Here is a 23,310-nt window from a genome sequence, read left to right as displayed (position 1 = left end):
ATCAGATTGCAAACTAGTTAGAAGGCTAGCTGATAAGGAAAATATATATTTAACAGGGAAAATATAAGGCATTAGAGAGGAAACATATGATACTTATACAAAATGGGAAGTTTATGCTTGGAAAAAGTATGAGGAAGGTCTTGGCCATTGAAAATAAGAAAGATGCACCAGCAGTGAGAGATACCTGCTAGAAGAGCTAATATTGTTAAGACTGTACCAGAAACAGCATTGTATCAAAGATATGTGAATAGGTTCAGGGAAAGGCAAAAATGTGGCAGTGCTTTGAGGCCATGCTTCATGAGGTCAAGCTGAAAGACTAGGATGTTCAGTCTGAAGATGAAGGTAACCATGATATCTGTTTAGGTACAGAAAAGGATGTTATATAAAACATGCTCGATAACCATTTCCTATTGCCAGATAAGCTATGATCAAATTTAAATTAAATGCAAGGAAAAAATGACAATAAAATCTGTTCAACTGGGGAGCAGTCTGAGATTGTGTGGCCTCCATCTTTTGAGGGTTTTAAGAACAGGTTGGGTAGCCACCTCACAAATATGATTTAACTGATTTTCTTGTATATTGCACAAAATTAGACTAAGTGATCCGTATGGAACTTACAGCTCATTTCTATGATTCCAATATAGGGTGATTCAATTGAGAGCTCATGTAAATAATCTATCAAATTGTGCTTGTTTTCTTGACAGAACTAGCAGAGTAATCCACCAATCAGGAACTGTGGTCAGCTGGGGGGGAACATCTGGCCACAATTGCCAAATGTAAGAAAATAATTGGTTGACATCTGGACAATTTCTTTAGATAGTTTTATTTCCACCAAGATTCAGCACAGATAAAAGCATTTTAAGGAAGTTGTGCAGAAGAGACCTCAGGACAGATGTCTCTGATCTTATGAACAAGAATTTTTAGCTGTCAGATAGATGATAAATGAAGGTAATCATATTTTTATTCTAATTGGCTTAGTAATAAAGGAAAAATTTCAGTTAATGTAGTTTATTCAATTAAGGGAGTGACCTAACACTTTTCTTTAAAGCTTTCTGTTTTACAAATATTTGTCTACTGTTAACATTTGCTTCATGAAAATCTGTTTTGCTTTTTACAGTTTTAATATTACTTAGTATTGTTGCTTAATACTTTGCAAGTTCTGGTTTGGAAGATTGTCAATCTTTTGAGTCATTGCTTTTCCGCTTTTGTAACTCAATAGTGTTTTTTCTGTTTCATTTTACAATTGGTCATCTCTCTTCGTATATGTTTTTAGATTAAAGGAAAGGTTTCATTCTTGCTCAGTGGTTTGCTTCATGTCTGATTAAGTTTCCTTAAAAAAATTAATACAGCCATTTGCAATGCAATTAAATTTATTTTCTGCATCAAATATTGATACCATAGCAGGATTAAGCCAATACATTTATGCAGTTTAATGTGCAAAAACAAGTACATTTAGTATATGGAGGCCCTGCTCAATTTTTACAAAGTCCTATTTTACTCTTGCAGATTGCAAAATTAGCTCAGGCTCTAATTTTGTACCTACATTTCTAAGTAGGGGTTTTAATAGTTTGTTTCAATTTGAAAAAGGACATTAAAATATTTGTGGTTTCTTTGAAGATTTTTGTATCTTTTTCCTCTCATTATTTTAACTGCAAAGATAATTTCTGTTTATTTTTGTCTTTAATTCACAACTTTGGTTCTTTTTATATTCATGACTCCATTTTTCATGGAATTTATCTAGTCCTTTAAGTTTCTCAAAAAGTTCAAAAGTTGTGCTTGATTTTTTTCTTCTCCCTCAGTCTGAGTTACTAGCAGTGGACAAGGAGATACTATAAGCAGCAAAGTAGCATGTTTTGGTAGCATATTCTAAATAGAACTCAGAATTGTGACTGTAATTGTAACATAGCATAAAAATATAAGAAATATACATAGGTCCTGGTGTGAATGAGGGGAATTGTGTTATGTAAATTTTGGGTTACAGTATGTTGCAGGAAATGAGTGAACTTGCTGTCAGTACTCAAGTTATTCAAACCACAACTTAAGAATAATTCATAAGACTGTTGTTACATCTTTTAGATATCGCTTTAAAATCTTTCTTCACTATAGTGTTTTCTGGATTTTATTGTTGCTTCTGCTTTCCTTTCCTCTTCCCCAACTTTATTGGTATTTGTACCTGTATTTTGTACATTACTTTGAGATGATACAGGAAGCAGTGCTTGAGATTCATAATGTTGGTGTTTTTCATCTAACAACAATGTGTGAACCTAGTCATGGACTGTGCACGCAGGTCCACTGGAAAGTTGCATTAGGATAGAGGAAAGGGGGCAGATCATGGGAAGCTGGTTTTCCTATTCTCAAAAATCACCCATAAAAATCCCTCTTCCACTCAGACTATAGGAGGGAGAGGAGGCTGCTACCCTTCCCGGATTGACCACTCTCCTGAAAATGGTTTTCCTCCTCCAAATGGGAATTCAACCACAACCCTCTTCCATTCTATCAACGGAGGTGAAGTTCACCATAAGGTACGTTTAAAGTTCAGAAGAAAATGCAGATTGTTTTTCTCCCTCGCTTTCCTCTCTGGCGACTCTCCTCCGCGGAAGGAGAAGGGAGAGGGGGACCCAGGTAGGCTGCGCTGTTGCTAGTGGCTTCCATGCCTGCCCTGCCCCGCCACGTTGTAAGCCAAGAATCCGGAGGCGAGCAGGCCAGCAGTCGCTTCCGCGATTAGTCCGGGTAAGACAGCCGCGCCTGGGCGGTCCTTCTCTGACTAACTTTTATTGCCGCGTCGGTCCGACCCCGCCTGTCAGGACGGTTTTGTCTTGAGGCCAGCACCCAAAGAGCCTGGGAGAGGACGTTTCTACCCAGTTGGGATGCGGCGGAGCCGGCGAGTTCGGGCCGGCCGAGGAGGATGGTCGCTCGTGGTGGCGCTGTTCTCGGGGCTTGGCATAGCGGGCGTGTTGTTGCTGTGGCACTGGGGTCCGCGGGACCCGGCGAAGAGCTCTGGGAGAGCGGCGCCGCCTTCCTTGGCGCCCGAAGTAGCCCAGCGACGATTGCGCAGACCCGTCTATGACAAGCCGCCGTTGGGCAGAGAGACCGAGGTGGGCGAGATGGGCCGGCCGGCGCGCTTGGAGTTAAGCAAGGCCGAACAGGACCTTCAGGAGGAGAGCATCCAGCTGCACCAGATCAACATCTTCCTGAGCGACCGCATCTCCCTTCACCGCCGCCTGCCCGAGCGCCGCAACCCGCTGTGAGTGCAGAGGGCGCCCGGAAGAGGCGCCGCCGCCGGCCTCACGGGGAGAGCAAGAGGGAGGGCGCTTCTCTCCGCGGGATCCGGCTTAGTTAGCTGGAGGGAGAGGGGAGGCGTCACTTTACCGTGATCGCGTTGTACTTCATGCCCCAGAAGTAAACTCGTGGAACTTCCTTTAGCGACCCCGGCGGAGTCTCTCGTGGCATTTCTACGACGAGGCTTCGTAGGTCGCGATTGCATTTGCAAATGTGCTGAACTGAAGCGCACGCTCAAGTGCAACCCCGCGAGGTTAAGCCAACAGTTGCAAAGTGGATTTCACCCTCTCGGAGATATTTGACTGGGTTCACGCAGCAGGTTAAGCCAACATTGAAGATGCATCCATGTAACATGCTAATCCCGAGTTTAAATTAGAAATGAGCTGAATTGGCTATACAGGTAGTCCTCGCATTATGACCACAAACTGAGCCAAAATTTCTGTTGGTAAGTGAGACAGGTGTTAAGTGAGTTAAATGAATCACTGCAGTTGTTAAGTTAGTAACACAGTTGTTAAGTGAATCTGGCATCCCCACTGACTTTGCTTGTCAGAAGGTCGCAAAGGGGATCACATGACTGCAAACATCATAGATATGAGTCAAGCGTTTTAATTTTGATCATGTGACCACGACTATGGAGATGCTGTAATGGTGGTATGTGAAAAATGGTTATAAATTACTTTTTCAATTCCTTAATTTCAAATGGTCACTAAACGAACTGTTGTAAGTCGAGGACTACCTATACACAACATATTTACAACCATCCAAACGGTAGGCTAGACTATTGTGTGAAGGAAATGAAATCCAGACAGGATTTGGTTACCTTCTCAATCCTGCCTGTTCTTCTTTAGAGTATTTTATGTCATATTTTCCATGATTCCTTGCTTCCCACAATTGCGTTTGATATATAAAAAGCTTATTTTAAAAACAACAACATCTTTTTACTAAAAATCCTTTCAAAACCATTGACCTGTCACTTCTTACATTAAGTTTTGTAATATAAAAATATGAGATACACATTCTCCAGGCCATAAACTAAAATTTAGCCAATTTTAATTTGCATAGTTTTGCATGCTATAAATATTACACTTCTACAAAAGACTGGGCCAAACTAGATGAACTGTGATAACCCTTAGCACATAATGCCAGAATTTAGGGAAGAGATTTCCATTTTCCAGAGGAGTGTCATCTTTACATTAATGTTGTTTTCTAGTTTTCTGTCAATGTCTAATCTTTTTGGAGTTTTGAGAATCCTCATCTCCAGAAGTTCTATCTTTGCTCATTCGTAGGAAATAATATTTTCCTGACATTTAGGAAATGGGACATTTTAAATCAGGGGTGTCAAACTCAAGGCCTGGGGACCAGATCCAGCCTGTTGGGTACTTAGATCCAGCCCACGGGGCCACCCTCGAAACAGCAAAGGGCCAGCTGCGGTGTACTGCCAGCAAAAATGGAGGCCATTGCAACTGAAAACAGAGATCATGAGGGCTGTATGTGGCCCTCCTGGGCTCCATTTTTGCTGGCAGAGTGCTCAGGCCACCAAAGTTGCCCCAGACCCGAGTGATGTTAGCTGGCCACGCCTACTCCGGCCATGTCCCCCCCTGCCCTCCCATGATCAAACACAACCCAGATGCAGCCCTCAATGAAATCAAGTTTGACAAGCCTGTTTTAAATTAGAATTAGAATTCTTTTATTGGCCAAGTGTGATTGGACACACAAGGAATTTGTCTTGGTGCAAATGCTCTCTGTATACATAAAAGAAAAGATACATTCATCAAGTGTCAAGAATCATAAGGTACAACACTTAATAATAGTCATAGGGTACAATAAGCAATCAAATCATACTAGGAAACAATATAAATCGTAAGGATACAAACAACAAAGTTACAGTCATACAGTCACTAGTGGGAGGGGAAGGGTGATAAGGAGTGATAAGTGATCAGGAGTAAGTGTTTCTAAACCTATGCAAAGTCCATAGCTTAATTCTATTGAAAAAGTTCTTAGGTTGTAGTCTTTAAGTTTACACAAAACCGTAACATGTGAATGAACCTGTAAGACTGGCAGTGGGATAAATGTGCTTAGAATCATGTTCTTATTCTTGATTGATTTCATCCAGCTTTCGTAGTGGTTTTTGATGGAACATACTAGTTGGACATTTAAAATGTATCACCCTAAATAGATGAAGCCTGAATGAGTTGTAATGCTAATTGCTTTTCAGTTTTGCAATGCCAGTGTTTCAAAGAAAATATCCTACATCATACGTAGAAACATTGGTAATAATTTGTCATATTTGGCTTTCTTCTTTTCAAAACTTTCTAAAACTTGGTCCTCAACACCAATAAGACCAAGGAGCTTATAGGGGAATATAGAAGGAACAGATCAGATATCCAGCCCTTGCTTATCAGTGGAGACCGAGTGGAGCAAGTGACCAGTTTTAAGTTTCTGGGTGTTACCATAAAAGAGGACCTTATCTGGGGTGCTCACATTGCAGCACTGGTCAGAATGGCCCAGCAGAGATTATACTACCTGAGACTTCTCAGAAAACAACAACAGAATGAAAAACTGCTGGTGACCTTCTTCCGCTGCAGCATAGAGAGCATTTTAACATACTGCACCTGTGTATGGTTTGCCAATTGCACAGTGGCAGATAGGACAGTACTCCAGAGGGTTAGCGTCATTGCCCAGAAGATCATTGGTTTCCCTCTCCCCTCTTTGGAAGAGTTTTATAGCTCCCGCTGCCTTAAGAAAGTTCAAAACATTCTCAAAGATCCATCTCATCCTGGGAACCCTTTTTTTGAACTATTACCATCTGGCAGACGGTACAGAATAATAAAAACAAGGACAAATAGGCTGAAAAACAGCTTCTATCCCAGGGCAGTAGCTCTTTTGAATTCTTCTGTATAGTGCAGTGTTGGTGCGGTGTTGGGTTTTTTTGGTTCAATGTGAAGTGTGAAGGATGTGTGTTTGTGTTTATTTTCATGGTCATGATGTGCACTGTTTGATTTCGTTGTACGAGGTGTAATGACAATAAAGTAAACTAAAAAAAACTAAAAGCAAGATTTAAGATTGCTTGTAGAAAACTAATTAGCCACATCACTTTTCTTCCTGTGAGTATACAGAACAATGCTGATATTATAATGGAACATGTTCATGTAGATAAATCATATATTATTCTGTTGCAGAACTGGAATGCAACTTTTGAGTCTATTTGACTATAAATAGTTATAATTTCTATAATTTTAAGGCAATCTGGTGTAATTTTATAATATCAGGGGCATTTTGGTGGGAAAGGTAGGGCATGTTTTCTAATATAGTGGGTTCTGATGAGGTGGTTATTGGAATATATGCACAAAATGAACACCAAACAAGACCTTTTTGTAGCAGTCTCAATGACTTTTGCCACTTATGCCTTTTGATGTTCAGGGATGTCTTGATTCTGTTACTGCATTAGATAAAATTTCCAGTCCAGCTAATTGTACTTTAATAGTCACCTAGGAGAATGGATCCCAAGAACAACAGAGTTCTATGTTTGTAAAAAATGCAATGTTAGCATCAGCTAAAATCCTATTCAGAACCTTCGAACTCCTGAGCCTCTGATGCCAGACCTGAAATTGCAGAAAAAATATATCACCCGTGAGGTGTACAAGTACTGTACTCTTGAAGGAGTTGATATTTGTTTCCATAGGGATAAATGTATATATAAAATGAAATTTTTAGTTAGTGAACCAACTTTTACACCCAATTCATTTTTGCATGTGTGCTCAGAGCTGTATTTATTGCTGATCATGGTGTGTAACTGCATACCTGATTTTAAATTATTGTAATACAATGTGCTTTTCTTTCAGATGTAAAGAGAAAAAATATGATTATTACCATTTGCCAAAGACTTCTGTTATAATAGCTTTTTATAACGAAGCCTGGTCAACGCTTCTGAGAACAGTTCATAGTGTTCTTGAGACATCTCCTGATATTCTTCTAGAAGAAATTATCCTTGTAGATGATTATAGCGATAAAGGTAAGCGCAGGAGATATTTTTACAACACTTTCCTGGGATAGGATTTCCAGTGGAAGAAAAAAAAATCTTAACAGCATTAACATTAGTAGGAAAGACATTGTTTTATTGTACAATCTATTATTAAATATAAGAATAAGTAAACTGAACAGAAAACCAAAATAGTTTTCTATACTTCTTCAACGGCATAAACCAATTTAGCTAACTCATTAATTTAAAAAAACCTGTCTCATAAAAAGAACAACAGTTTTATCATCATAAAGAGCGTAAGTCTGAAGAAACAAGATATAATTCCCTAAAATATGCTAATTATTATATATTGGAATAAAAATTGAGAGTATATTGTTAAAATTAAATATATATGAAATGGATTTAGATTGAGATATATTGTAAATGACTTACCTTTAATGTAGCTTTGCATAATATTATTTCAAATTATTTTCAGATTCTATGATGTACTACTTCAACTGTTTGTCATGGTATTAATTTTCCATCCATTTAAAATAATATCTTGTTAAATATGTGCTCAACACAGGAATTAAACAGTTTACTAATCAGTCTTGTGAACAGTTATCTGAATAACAGGTTGAAAGAACGTTGCAGGACAGGGAATTGGCAAGAAATAAATATTACACTCAAAAATTCCAAAATCACACATCTCTGAAATCCAATTATGTACTCTCTTATTCAGAAAATTTCACATTATTTGGAAAAAAAAATTGTGGACTGGTTTGGTCAATATTGAAAGCTTTCTTTCTCTTTTAAAGTCTTACAAAATCAGGTGAATTTGGGATATAGTTGCAATTACAGTTTTTATATTTATATGTGCATGGTTTGTTTGTTTCCGTGCCTTCAAGTAAAATGTTGACTTTTGATGACTGCTGGGACAAGTTCCTGCAGATTTTAAGAAGTGGTTTACAATTGCTTGCTTCCTGGGGCTGAGAGTGTGTGACTGGCCCAACCTAGCTTTGTGCGTAAACCCAGGACTAGAACTTTCAATTTCTCACCTGGTGTTTTAACCACTTCACCAAATTGGCTTTTTATATGTCTTTACTTGTGTAATTTTTTTGCATGTGGTGAATTGTTCGTTTTTGGTATATGTCTGTTGGAAAATGTATTTATAAAACCAATTTAATTATTAAAAAGAAGGAAATATTATACTGATGGATATCTGAAAGTAATTTGCTAGATTTCAGAATAGTATTTTTCAGAGATCTGATATTCAGAGAATGCAAGTGAAAATGTGTACAAGTTGGTTGAGAGAGAGCTAAGCTTTCCAAAACTTTGTGTGACACTTGGCTTCTTATATTATCTGCCTCTGATCATATTTTAAATTGGTGGTTGATAATGATGGAAATGGTTGTCATAAAGAACGGATCAATCACAGCCAAAAGACACTGAATGGCCTAGTTATTTTTACCATTATAAAGTAAATTCCAACATCAGAATGTTTTAGAACATGACATTTTTCTCTGAGACTCAGAACACATAAGAAAACCATTTTGAGGGCTTCGTGATTCAAGGACACCATGTTTTGAATCTGTCATGTAAGTGAACATGTAAGGCAAGTTTTTTCAGTTGTGCCCCCGTCAGAAGCTGTTTGCTTGTCATTATCTCTGCTCAGATGCAACTAAATGTAAAAAAGTATGTTTGTGGCCCATTTACTATAGGTTCCTTAGATAACCAAGTTCTTACTTCTTTGCCATAGAACATTTAAAGGAAGCTTTGGAAAACTATCTGGCGAATTTGCGCAAGGTACGGCTTATCAGAGCAAATAAAAGGGAAGGGCTAGTTCGAGCAAGGCTTCTGGGAGCTTCAGTAGCAAGAGGGGATGTTCTTACATTTCTCGATTGCCATTGTGAATGCCATGAAGAGTGGCTGGAACCATTATTAGAAAGGTAAATAAATGTCATATTCCAAAATTGGAACCATTTGGTAATTTGTGTTGGTTTTTTAAAGACTGTGTCAGCTAAGTGAATACCTTGTATGTTATAGTTTTCTTCTTTGTCTATGAAATGTAGAATACATTAAGAGTGCAAAGATCTTTATGTTTATTTTCATTAGGCTTTCTTATAGTAAATGATGCTAGTTTTTAAATTATTTATATGAGAATAATAAATGTATGGTGAAGAAAAATATGATGGGCACCAAAATAAAGACTCAAAATATTAAATAAATCTGAATTTATCACATAAATAAATGACATTGGAATATTATATTTCAGGTGTAATCAATCTACTGAAATCATTATGACAGTATAAATTAAAGAGGCATATCTTGGTTTGCTCCTGTTATAATAATTTTAGTGAGTAGCTATAGGATTGTACATTTTTATGTCATGTGTACCTTCTCCAGATATAGTGCTACTGTTTTCAAAATACGTTATATTGAGGAAGGGAGAGAGGCTTGCACTATGTGACAGTGAATTACATGACAGTGTGACAGGATGAGAGTCATAGTCATGAGAGAAAGGGATTTAGGAGAGAAGGACAATAAATGCATTATGTGATATGTGATAGTAATTACTAAAATAATTTATAATTAAAATTAGTAATTAAAAGTAATTAGTAAAAGGTAATTAAAATATATTTATAACATTTGCAGGGTTTCCCACATATTACATCATGATTGTAAAAAATGAAATAGAGATGCTTTTCAATGACCCAAATGCAAAATAGTAAAACAAAGAGTTTGTGGATTTATTAGTATGTGGCAATAAAAATAGAGATTTAAAAAAGGAGGCAGGTAGAATATTTGAGTGTATTTCTAAAATACTATAAAATCACACATATAGTTAATATTGTAAACTCCTGATTTAATATTTCCCTGTTTAGCAAACATGAACAAAACAGACAACATTTCTATCCAAATATATTTAATAATAACAGAGAAATTATTACAAAGTTTCCCAGATGAAGCACATAATTGTATGCTATTTTTATGTCATTTGTGTTAGATTGCATCATGTGTTTAATGATATTATAAATGATGTAAGCTATGACAAATGACATAATTTTGGTTTAATGGTTATTTGAGTGATAGTCTGTTAAATCTTATTGTAATACTGAAATGTAATATTTTTAAGAACATATTAACTTATACTTCACTTTTATTGAATTATTTAATTTATCTGTTTGAACTGCAGTGAACTGCGGTAGAGGCTTATTTTATGACATTTATATTTGAAAGTAACTAAAGATATAACTCTTATTCTTAATAATGTGAATATTCCACAAGATGGCGGTGTAGGGTAAGGTTTAGATTGAAAGCTATTTTCTTCATACTCCACTACCAACAGGAATAATTCATATATTACCAGTTATGGTTTCTAAAACTACCATATATTTGTGTTAAATAGTAAATTGTTAAACTATAATAATAATATCCATTTTCTATAAGCAATAAAGTATTGGATCACTGTGTATAGATAGTCCTCGATTTAATCATAATTGAACCCAAAAGTTGGGTTGGTTATTAAGCAGGCCATCACATGACCATACCTGATTTTATGATTTTTTTATGGTAGTTGCTAAGTAAATGGTGCAATTTTAACTAAACATCGTGGTTGTTAAGTGAACCCATTGTCCACAATGGGCATTTTTGCTGTAAATAGGAAGTAAATGCTGGTTTCTGAGAAGAGCTATTCTAACTTGCAATCATAGGACCACTGAATGCTTCAAATCCCTGTAAACATAGGCCATTTCAGGCACTCATAAACCAGCCCACATTTATGGTAATTTATCGAGTCCCATGGACATGTGACTGTTTATGACAGTTGTCCTGAAAACAGGCATTTACTTCCAGTTTTTGGCAAAACTGTCCTGTAGTGAACCACTAGTTTGCTTAACAACTGCAGTGATCTTGACGTCTGGTGGCATTTCCGTCAACGACAGATCAGAAACCATGATTGTGCATGGCTTTGATCCATGTTTCCCTTGTTGGAAGGGTCCCCACAGGACCGGAGTCGTCTGACCCACCTTGGAGGGGTGGGAGAAGAAGGGGAGACTGCCAGCTGGGTCAAGGGGAGCCGCATCTCCCCTCCCTAGCTAGGTATTATTCCGCTGGAAGACAGGGAGAAACGGCAGTGTAAAATGACTGCCCTGAAGATGGAAAGCTGCCGGGACCCTAAGTTTTGTGGTGAAGTGGTGAGTGACGTGTGACTAGGTAAAAAGAACTGAATTTTTTCTTAACAACCCCGAGAAGTAGAAAGAAAGTGCCCTCGTGCAAGAGTATCACAGCAGCGAACAGAAAATAAGAGGAAAATACAAGGTAAACAAAATTGGAGTATAAAAAGTTACAATGAAATTAGAGACTAAATTTTGAATAATATAAATTGGCATTAATTAGACATTGGATAAAATGCTGGAATTGGTTATTGTCAAGAAAATTAATAGTGGAAATGGTTGGAAATTAATGTTTAACATAATTAAAAGAGGAAAGAAAAGAACTTTGAAAAGTGGAAAGTGATACAGAGCGCCATCTAATGGTCAAAGACCTTTTTCCTACAAAATCTTATGGAAATTTACTGTTATGAAACAAAAGATAAATAAAATAATAAGAACCCCAGAAATTAAAAAAAGAGGGAGAAACTCTACTAAGAGGCTTTACAAATGCAATTTCCTGGGACTATTGGGTGTTGATTGTGAAAGAGATAGAAGGATTAACAAAAGAAACAAAGATAAAAGGAGACTTTTGGCAAGGATTGCAATAAAAGACTTTGAATATTAATAATTTAACTGATTATAAAAAATGGAAGAAATAAGCAAAGACTTAAAGTTGGAATTACAAATTGTAAAAGGAATGCTGAAAGAAAGAAGGGAATTATTGGAAACATTGGAAAAGAAAATAATGGCGATGGCAGAAGGACAAAGAAATTCCAGTGAGGCGGAGTTAAAGGAAGAAGAAAGAGGCTCAGATAGACTTGGAGAACGACACTAAAGGAATTAAAACTATGACATTGATGACAGAGTCAATAAACAAAAGAGAAAACGCTCCCAGGATTAAACAAAAGAAGAAAAAATTATACAAGAAGAAACTTCAAAAAATAGAACAAGAAAGGGTGGGGGAGAAGATGGGCGAAATGTTAGAAGGAAAGAAGGAAGACCAGGGAAATTTAGAAAAGGGAAAGTTGGTTAAAATTAAAAGAAATAATAAAGCCGAAAAATTCCAAGATAAGGGTTAGGGATTCTATAAGGGGGATACCACATGGAATATATATTGGTATTTAGTTTTAAACTTGTTGGGAAATACCTTAGGAGTGTATAATTACATACATACATACATACATACATACATACATATATATATACTGTAAAATGTGTTATTATGAACCCTTTTTTTCTTCGAGGATTAAAATAAGGGAATGGAAATGAATTTTAAAAATATGATTATTAATGATTATAAGTAAAGTGAAGATAAAATAAGAAATATTAAGAAGTTATTTTAGTGATTTTGGAGGGGATATATACAGTTGATTATTAAATGGATATTAGAATTGTACAACGAGAATATTTTATTCTGATTAAAGTAGGGGAATGGAAAATACCATGTGGATCCTAAATATATTGTTTTTATTATATTTTTACTCTTTAGATTGTTTATTATATATCAGCTTAGAGAAAATTAAGAACAATAATGATGTGTAATGTAAAATAAAATAGGAGGTAAGCTGAAAATGGAAATAATAGGGGATAAAGAATTGAAAACTTATGTATGGATGAAATGATATTGATATAGAATTAATGAACTGAAATATGAATTGCAAATTTATTTAAAGATGAGTGAAATGAATAATATGAGTTAATATTTTATAAGATTAATGGAAATGAAAATATGACTATGTACAAGTGTTATAATCTGGAAACATGATGCTCACGTGAAAAGATGTATGAAATGTAAAAAATAAAAAAATATTTTACAAAAAAACCCAGCTGCAATGATCTTTTTATGACTGCGTGTTCACTTAACAGCTGGTTATAACTTCAAAGACTACCTGCACTTTATCGGGTCTGTTATAACTTCAAATGCTAAGCAACGAGTCATAATTGAGAACTTCCTGTGTGCTCAAGATCCAAATTACTCCTCAGGTACTTTCTCCAAAACTCTGCCTTCTAATATCCTATAACTGACCATGAGAAATTGGTGGTCTTGAAGCGGTAGTTCCCTTAGACCGGTGATGTTGAACTCTTGCGTTTCCTGATAAGAAACCTGAGGTGCAAGCAAATCCTGAAAGACTGTGTTTCCAGAGCATCCAGATATTTGAAGTAACAACTTTTAGAAAATTTTGTTTGTCCTTGCCATAATCATGTTCCTGAAATGTTTCAAAATGCTGGAAAGGCCTTGAATAGGGCTCCTGCATTGTGCAACCCTAATGTTCTCTTTGCAAGAGTATAAGATGAAGAATAGATGTAATGGCACAAATGTCATGGTTGGATATTTTGTGGGCTACTGCTACAGAGTCCTGGCAGACCAATTTCATAGTGTCTACATGGTAATTTGTGCCATGCAAGTATCTGTTTGTCCCAAATGCCTGTTTTTGATTGTTGTTGCTCCTTCAATGCAAACTTCACTTAAATGAATTGATGACAAGATTGAGGAGAGATTAAGAATGGCAGGATTTATTGATTTATTGTTTTAATGTACTTGTGATGACCCAGGATGGGATACAGAACAAACCCAGTCACCAAAAAAAACACCCTTTTATTCCTTCACTTTGCTTCCAAGTTCCGAATATTCTTGACAGAAGACAAAAGCTCCCACACAGTTACAACAAGAAGGAAAAAGCAACCCAAACCAGGCAAGATACGGCTGGAGGACGTCCACAGATAACACACACTGGGAAGGACACCAAACTCAGAGAGGAACCATAAACTAGAGATATTTCCATGCTTTGTTTCCAGCGTTCACCTGTATGCATGTCTGTACTCTTACTCAGTTGTCATAGCTGCAGCCCATGAAGAGGATCAAAGCCCTCTCCTCCTGAGTAGACCACATCTCTCCCTTATCCTCTCTTCCCTGCGTGCCCTAGGATGGAGAAGGGATGGGCCTGGGTCCTCCTCTGACTGCCCAGCCGGCCTCTGCCCTTCCCCAGCCTCTTCCACAACCTCCAGAGCCATACTTCCACTCCCTGTTGGCTGTTCCTCCTGCCCCTCAGAGTCAGTCTCCACCAGGGGCATGACAGTACTTCTTGTACAAAATGTGCTGGGATTAGAAATGAAGAGCTGGAAGGAGGCTGTAGGATAGTGTTGACTTTGTATAAAATAAAATGATCAAGAAGCAAATGATTCCTTGATATATAACATGACCCTGATGTTAGAAATAATTGTGCTTGCTGCTTTCCGCTTTCTAGGTAGAAATTAAGAGGGGGAAAAAGATAACCAATATGTCCTTGCATAGACTCTGCTCCACATGTTTGTATTCTAGTTGCATGATTTTAATCCAGTATAACAGCTTGGATAATTTTAATCAAATACAAGTTCTCTTGGTCTTCTTTCTTCACCATCTCTGACTCCATCTCCTTTTTCCTCCTTTGTGTCTTTTATCTTTTATCTGTGGTTGTTTGGCAGTTGGTCTGCAGCTTGCTGGGAGCATGGCCATTTCACTGACAGGCACCGTCAGAAGGAGTGGCCACTGAACTCTTGAAGTTGATTGGACTGGAGAGTGAGTAACACGAGTCTCTTTGTGCTTGTGAATGCTAGGATTGATGAAAGTTCTATTATTCTTCAGTTAAGACTTCATTTCATCTCTTTCTTCTTTTCTTGAAGATGATTATCAATATCATAATAAATGTATAGTGACAAAAGCTGAATAATGTATTTCCTTCCATTTTTGTTTTTATTTGCTTCAGTAAGTTATTAATTAGTTTATTTTCTACAAAGCAAATTACTGTAATCCATAACATAAAGGTTTTATCTTCCAAATGAAACCTGTGGATGTTGGTTGACAATCGGAAATTTCAGTTTTTTACATTTAGCTTGATTATTCTGATTAAGAGAGGCAACAGTCAGTGAGAAATAATATTCTACATTATTTTTGCCTTTAAAATTTAAAATATTAATAAGTTGTTCTCTTGGATACATTGGCTACCCTATGAAGGATTCATAAAGGAGGAAAATAGGTATGATCAGTTGAATAAATCTAAAAAATTCCTCAGATCACCAATAGCAGTATATTATATTGTCTTCCTTTTACAGAACATGTTACAAGTTTTCTGTTTCTTGCTTTCCTGTAAGCATTTTGTATATTTGCGATGGTTTGTGTCCTTTGTTTAAGCCATTTAACAGTTTATTAATTATGCAAACTTATTGCTGGAATTTATTAGTTATGCATACATAATTGTATTAAATTAGAATAGAACCAGTCTCTCAGATTATGTAGCAAGATGCCTTGGATAAACTGTGAAATAGAAGAGTTTAGAGAGGAGATAGTTGAAAGTTTTTGATTGATCTGATGATGTCAGCAGATGAATAAAAGGGGAGGTTAATTGAATCTTGACTAAAAGAAAATATGCACAAGTATGCTTGTTTGCCTCTTGCAACAGCACTGAAGTGAAACTCAGTATAATAGTATATGGAAAGTAATAATTAGTTATCCTGCACATTTATTAATGAGATCATTGTATGTAAGGGTAAAAAGGTAAACATTTTTCATCTCTTTCCTTAGTTTTTACTACAGGGGGTGAGACTCCATATGCTCAGCTGATTTGAAAATCTTTGCACCTTATCTTATCAATGGTGGGATACAATAAATATGTAAAGATTCTTACACGATGGAGAGTAGTGGGTTTTCACCCAATACCTTTGATTATTTACAAAATATACTTGGAAATGTTGAGAAAAAATAAAAGTTATTTATTTATAAAATGTATATAGCTGTCTACTTGCTCACAGCAATTCTAGGCGGCTTACAAGCAATAAAAAACAATATAGAAAAAAATAAAAAAGCCCCCAAAGCCAATGACCCATCCTCCCGGTGAAGTACACAATTAAACAAGCCATTGATGAACTCCCTCACACCCTGGGTTCCCCAGGCCTTCTGGCAAAACCAAGTCTTTAGGGCCTTCCAAAAGATTGTCAAAGTGGAAGTCAGAAAATGTATATGCAGAAAATGCACATGATACACAAAAATAAAATATACAAAACATTATCCTTTCTTGTTCTATGTTAGTCTTTCCCAACTTGGAATCCTCCAAATCTGTCTGGAACTATGTTGGGTGGAAATTTTGAGAATGCAGTCCAAATATCTTTATACTAGTTACTTTGATGATAGACATTGGTTAGGTACTTCTTTAATTATTAGGAAAATACTGTAAAATGCCTGTAAAAGTTTGGAAAACTGAAAACTACTTTTATATACTTGTGCTAATGGTCTTCTACAATCTATTCAACATGTTAAGTTTCTACCATCAGGATACAAACAATATTTCTTTGTAAACTTGCATAGAATTAAAGAAGAACCATCAGCTGTCGTCTGTCCTGTGATTGATGTAATTGACTGGAACACCTTTGAATTCTTGGGAAATGCTGGAGAGCCACAGATTGGTGGGTTTGACTGGAGGCTGGTCTTTACTTGGCACATAGTGCCAGAGCGAGAGCAGAAACATCGAAGATCCAAGACTGATGTTATCAGGTTAGATTGATTTTTTGTTCCATCTGAAATTATATTTTGATAAACCTGTTGGGATGAATAATGATCAAATACAATACTGTCATACTAGATTATTATACTGGCAATTTTATTTTAAAAATAAGATCTGTAATCTGTCCTTTACGCATTTTATTTTGTTGCACAACTTGGCTTAGTTGCTACAGTACTACCGTACTATGATTAGTTTGTGTGATGTGCAGTAATAATTGAAACTATCAGTGTGGACTTCAGTAATAGCATCTGAGTGAATAATAATAATAATCATTGTGGAAAAAGAAAAAGTTCATTTGAAAAAGAAAATAATACCAGTAGTAATAGGCACTGGGCGAAATCCCCAACATCTCGAGTGCCACTTGAAGACCATTGACATTGATAAGATTGCCACTAGTCAATTGCAGAAGGCAACTTAGAAGAGAAAAATTCTGCAATTATTAATGAGGCAATTAATTAAACTTTTTTTTAACCATATCTGGTTCTACAGGCTGGTTTCCTCTGCCTCATTCTTTTTGGAATTTCTACAAAAATCCTTTCCTTTACACTCTTATTCCTCTTCCCATTTGACACAAATATAGAATCTATGAAGAACACTTTGTAGACCAGAACACTTTCTCATGGGAAACAAATTTACAAAGATTCTTTACCCTGCCTCATGTTTCTTCTATAGTTCTCTGCCTTGTTTTGCTTTGGTGAGAGCATTATTTGTATTTTGATCACATTGCTTTCCACTGGTCTCCTGATACTAAGAGTGACTTCAGCAACTTTTCCCTCAGGACTTGATCTTTCAGTTTCTGCATTTCTTTCTTTCAAATCTGATCTGTTCTGTTCCTGCTCTAAGTCCCTCAGCTCCTGTTCTGTTCTATTCACTGTTCTCAACTGACGAAATGTTCAGTCTTCAGACCCAGGAGTATAATTCACCTCTGACACACCTATTGCGTTCATGCCACAGTCTACAAAGATACCAATGCCCATAAGATCTTAGATTTTAGAGAAACCATCCTATTCGCTAAATATTTTCAGTCCTCTGATGTTGTGTTTCCAGGTGATTGCAACTATTTAGCTAGGATTGCGTAATCACAAGACTATATTTCTCATGACAATTGGTATATGCGTTCAACATTGTAAAGTACCCATCAGCTAAAGTGAGTTCCTTAGCAAACTTGGAGAAATCTGAAAAGAAACAATTCAAAATGTTCCAAGAGACTCTGCCTTAATGAATTCACCAATAAATGAGAGTTGGAAATTCCTTTTTCAGTTTTTAAGATTCTTTATTTTCTCACAATTCTAGCATGTGAGGCGCCTTAACTTATCTGTAGAGTTGTTGGTTCCTTTATCTTTTATTTTTAGGCTTCGACAACTTAGAACTATGCTGCCTTCGGTCTGACCTAAGGGTAGTACATAAAATTATCTATTGCAATGTCCTACTCATCAATGACTACTTCAGCTTCAACCACAACAATACACAAGCACAGAATTAGATACAAACTTAAGGTAAATGGCACCAAACTCGATTGCAGGAAATACAACTTCAGCAACAGAGTGGTCAATGCCGGGAAATACACTACCTGACTCTGTGGTTTCTTCCCCAAACTTCCAAAACTTTAACCTTGGACTGTCTACTGTTGACCTCACTCCACTCCTAAGAGGTCTGTAAGGGGCGTGCATAAGTGCACCACCAGCGTGCCTACAGTCCCTGTCCAAATGTTCCCGTTTATTCATATTCATTTCATGTATTAATAATAATATTTATACTTACATTTGTTATCTAACACATGCTTGACAAAATAAATAAATAAAAATCTGATGCAACTTTATATGCCTTGACAAAAAGCAAAAGGATGAATTTGTAACCCTAGGTAGAATGTTTACTAAAAATGGGAGTATAAATGGAGAAATCTTAAAATATGTAATATAGTATGTAGCTATAAAGGTAATCAGTAGCATGTAGTCTATTGTGAAGAAAGGATGTTTGTCAAAATCACTGAGTAGAAAAATGTGCTTCTATGCCACTTACTTTGTAGAAGTCAGAATTGACAAAACAGTATATAATCTCTGTGTTAAATTAATAGCTATCTTTTTTGTCCTATGGCCTACTTTTGTCTTTATGCTAAAAACGTTTGAGCTACATGTAAGAAGGAAGTTCTCTATCACAGTGGTAACCCAGGTCTGGGAATCCCTTCCTACAATATTTATCCTATCACTTCTCTTCCCTGTTTCTGGGATCCCTGGATAGAGTTTTTTGCAGGCAGGTGGCTGTTCTTGAGTTTGGAGTAAGCCAGTGGTGGGATTCAATTGGTGTTACTACTGGTTCAGTGACTACATTTTGTTTGCGCATGTGTGCACATGTAAGAAAATCTTTAGCTATGCCGCCTGGATAGCTGAAAAGCACTGCACGCAGGTGCGCAATGTTTGGAAAGCCTCTTTTTTCCTGCTTTTTCATCCTCAGCTGTGCCATGCAAAGCAGCTAAGGTTGAAAAAGCAGGAAATAAAGGAGCCCGGGTAGGTGGGTGGGCCAAACAGCAGTAAACACAGAACTGGTTCGGTGTCTGCTGCTCTTCAGAGCTACCGGTTTGTAGAGCTGGGCAGAACTGGTAGCATCCCACCCCTAGAGTAAGCATTGTCTTCATCTGGCATCTAAATAGTATATAGAACAATAGATTATTCTACTTTTCTCTTTTGCTAGGGGATAGGTATCCAGCAATTCTTTGTGTGCTGCCAATATAAACCAACACTGTAGTAATAAAGGATTTTTATTTGGTTAAATGCAGCACAATAAGATTACATATTATTGTGAGTAGACAGGCAAAGAGTGAGAGAGACAGAGGATAGAAGCAAAAATAAAACTGACATATAAAAATAAAGAAAGTGTACTAATGTGATTGTATTATACTTTCTCTGCCAATTTTGTCTTACAAGATACAATCCTGTCAGGGCTTTGCAGAATTGGGTGTAAATATCTTTAAAAATTTCTTCTAGAATTTTTTACAAGGGAGTGAAGCCACTGTGCAGAGCAAGCTGAATCCCAGTTCCAATCCACAGTTTCCTGCTAATCAGCAGAAAAACTTTATTATTTAATTTCAGTTTATTCACCTCAGTATAGTTGGTAATTGAATGTATACAGCATTCAATGGAATTGAATAAAAGCTCTATGCTCTCTTCAGTCAGCTAGAGTTATGAGACTTAGATCAACTATCGGAAAAAATAACTGTTTGACATGATTGGTTGGAATTCTTTCTTTTAAGTGAATTCCTGAGGGTAGTAGCTACGTTTTACTCTTTTTGTATTGTTGCATAACAGAATTCCCCCTGAGGTTTAGAGTTAAATTGAACAAAAATAGCTTACAAAGGCAGTTAGAAGGTTTGCAAAGGTATGTTGGGGCACTTATCTATGAACAGATCTACTAATGATTAAACAGCCTAACTTTTCAGTTTATATGATAAGTTAGTTAACAAATGTCTGTCAGGTTTTTTTCAGACATTTCTGAAAACAAAAAGGGAAAGGTAGCCTTGCTCCAAACATGGAATTTCATATAAGTATATAGAGATAGTAGGAGTTGTTGCTAATTTAAGTATTAAAAGTTGTTAAAATTGATCAAATTATCCTTCCAATCAAACATTGGTAACTCATTGTAAAATAATTTGTAAAATAATTTTTTAAAATTGTATTTCCTTGTTGGGATGATGAATAACAGTACACAATTTTTGCACCTGAACATTGTTCTGTTAATAATTGCTTACTGCTGATAAGATCACATTTAATTTTGTCCTTCTTTAGTTCACCTTATTTGAATGTATAGGTTTTTTTTTCTGTGGCATCAGTACAGCTTATAGCAAATAATGTATTATCTTTCATGCTTTAGAAATATAGTTTACTTATGAAATAGGTCAATAACATGAAAAGGAATTAAGGATATATTATAGACAATAAAATATAATTTTAAGTCTAAAACTAAGATATCATTTCCCACAACTGCTATGTTTGATTTAATAGAACTACTTAAATATAAGTAGAAGTGTTACTGAAAATGTGTGGTTTCTAGGTGCAAAATAAATGAGTCAAAACCAAAATGTATTAGGATTGACTTCTTATAGATTAGAGATGGGCCATGGTATGTGGCCCCAGATTTATTTTGTGGCACCTACAAGCTCCCAGAAGTTCACAGTATTATGGTTTCTTTGTTCAAATTTCATAAAATACAATAAATAAAAATAGAACTCCATCCAGAGCCCACTCAGGCAAGAAGCATAACAATGACTACTAATGCTATCTTTATTGTAAGGTTATATTATCAGAATCTTGCAAGCTTGAAAGTATTCCTTGCACATTTTCCTTTTACTTGGCAGAAAACTAAAAAGTATTTCTTCTAAAACATTTCCCAGGCTCTCTTTTTCTCTGGACTGAGATACCTTTTAAAGTTGTTTAATATGCAACTCTTCTTCCTGTCTCTCAAGGTCATTCCCTCCTACTATTACACCTAAGCAAAACAAAAGCCAAAAATTGAAGTTTGTCTTCTACATTGCCCTTTCACTTCCATGTCATTTTCAGAACTTTGAGGTTCTTCAAAAATAGAGAAAACAAAATTGTAGCCCTTGACTGAGAGACGTCTTTGATCCTATTTTTTAAAAAATGTCTATAATCAGAAATTATTTGTAAAACAATAAATGGATAATTCTGCAAGGTATCTTACATCTCACAATGTTAGAGCTTGAAGATAAATGCACTTCTGTAATTAAGTAGGAATACGTAAAAAAATAATCTTAGAAATGACAAAATTGTCAGTTTTTGAGCTGTATTTTACAGATTAGTCTTAGATGACTTTTCATTTCCTATCAAAAATCTCCTTGTTTCAGTGAAAAGAAAAGCAGTGCTAATTTTCAAGCACAATATAACTTTAAAGGAATAGAAGTGGGGTATTTTTTAATCTAAAACTGTTGGCACATTGACAGCCTTTGGAAGACTGGATTTTTGCCAATCTTATTCAGAAAGAGATTAATAATTAAATAGATGTTTTCCTTGGATAGCTTAAGGAATGGGAAGAGACAACACTTTATGGGACTAGAAATACTATTTTTGTGGTAAGGTGTTTCTGCTAAATATATTCTGCAGCTGTATTCCTTACATACTCCAACCTGGTGAGGAACATTAATGATTTTTGAAGAATAATGCTGTATAACCATATAATTGTAAATAAACTAATTAACAGTATAGGAAGCACCATTGGTAAAAATTAAACAGCAGCAAAGATGTATCTTTTAAATATTTTATTCAGATTTTGTCTCAGTTTCTTTTTATTCTATCATTGTCATAATTCAAATAAATCCTATCTACCCAGTTTCAAACATTGTATTTCTCTTTAAAATTATGGTGTGCATGTGTGGGTGTGCCCCTTGGTTTATTGTACAGATCCACAGTGCAAAACCGAAAAGAGAGAGCAGTAAATGGATATGCTGGGATGTTGAGGGAACAAGATGAAAAGCAAACTTGACAGGACAAGGGCATTCACGCCTAGATAGGGCAGTAAAGCAGGAAAAGTGGTTTTACTTCTTCCTTCTTCCACTGGAAGGCTGTCTTGTCTGTGGATGTTCAGGATGATAAGCTCTCTTTTTGGAAGAATTAAGTTTTGTGATTTTTTTGTTTGGCCACTGCAACCATTCAATACAATATTTTGCCCAAAAAGTGACTTCATGGGCAAAGTCCGATAAGATGCTATGCTACACCCTTCTTGGCTGTGAATATTGATAGATAGGATATTTTCTAGCATTTTTAAAAATTTATTAGATTTATATCTTGCCTTTATTTTATGTACAATTCAAGGCAACATACACAGTGTTCTTGCCTTCTATTTTCCCTACAACAATAACTCTGTGAGATGTGGTGGTCTAGGAGAGACTGACTCACTGCCCTTGTGCTTTGTATTTTTGCCCTTCCTGGCTCCTTGAGTGAACAAGGGAGTAGGAGGGTGTCTGCCCCTCTGTGAATAAGGTGATGCCAGCACACTTCAAAAAGCCTGTGGTGTTATCTGTTTATTATTTATTAACTTGTTTTTGTTCTTAAATTATGTAACTTATGCCATTTGCGGGAACAAGTTAATAGTCCCTCTACCCAAAACAAGAAAATCTCAGACTGAGGAAAGTTGCAAGGAGTAAGTTTTAGATAGTGGCTAGAGGAATGTAGCTGCTTCAGATATGTGTCTTTGGAGATTCTCAGTCATCCGGGTCATGGTTGTCTCAAAGATGCTTTTTCAAGAGGCAACTGGATTTCCTTGTTTTTCTTTGAAGATGTTTTGCTTCTTATCCAAGAAGCTTCTTCTGACTGGATCAAGACAAAGCTTCTTGGATGAGAAGTGAAATATCTTCAAAGAAAAATAAGAAAGTCGGATT

At 36.1% G+C, this 23,310-nt stretch overlaps 1 protein-coding gene across 1 annotated transcript in view; it reads left to right on the top strand.

Annotated features, from left to right (window-relative positions):
- The first annotated feature begins 2,624 nt into the window (after window positions 1–2,624).
- GALNT12 (polypeptide N-acetylgalactosaminyltransferase 12) overlaps window positions 2,625–23,310 on the top strand; it is a 37,799-nt gene continuing 17,113 nt past the window's right edge. The window contains exons 1-4 of the mRNA XM_026701029.2: window positions 2,625–3,244; window positions 7,122–7,291; window positions 8,997–9,186; window positions 16,730–16,915. Coding sequence (XP_026556814.1) covers window positions 2,868–3,244; window positions 7,122–7,291; window positions 8,997–9,186; window positions 16,730–16,915 — 923 coding nt within the window. The 5' untranslated portion in view covers window positions 2,625–2,867. The remainder of the gene's footprint in view (window positions 3,245–7,121; window positions 7,292–8,996; window positions 9,187–16,729; window positions 16,916–23,310) is intronic.

The sequence above is a fragment of the Pseudonaja textilis genome, chromosome 3, assembly GCF_049901715.1.
Source record: "Pseudonaja textilis isolate UNSWEBS1 chromosome 3, rPseTex1.2, whole genome shotgun sequence".
In the NCBI taxonomy this organism is placed as follows: domain Eukaryota; kingdom Metazoa; phylum Chordata; class Lepidosauria; order Squamata; family Elapidae; genus Pseudonaja; species Pseudonaja textilis.
Note: the sequence above shows the minus strand (reverse complement) of the source record. Positions and strands in the feature narration are given on the sequence as shown.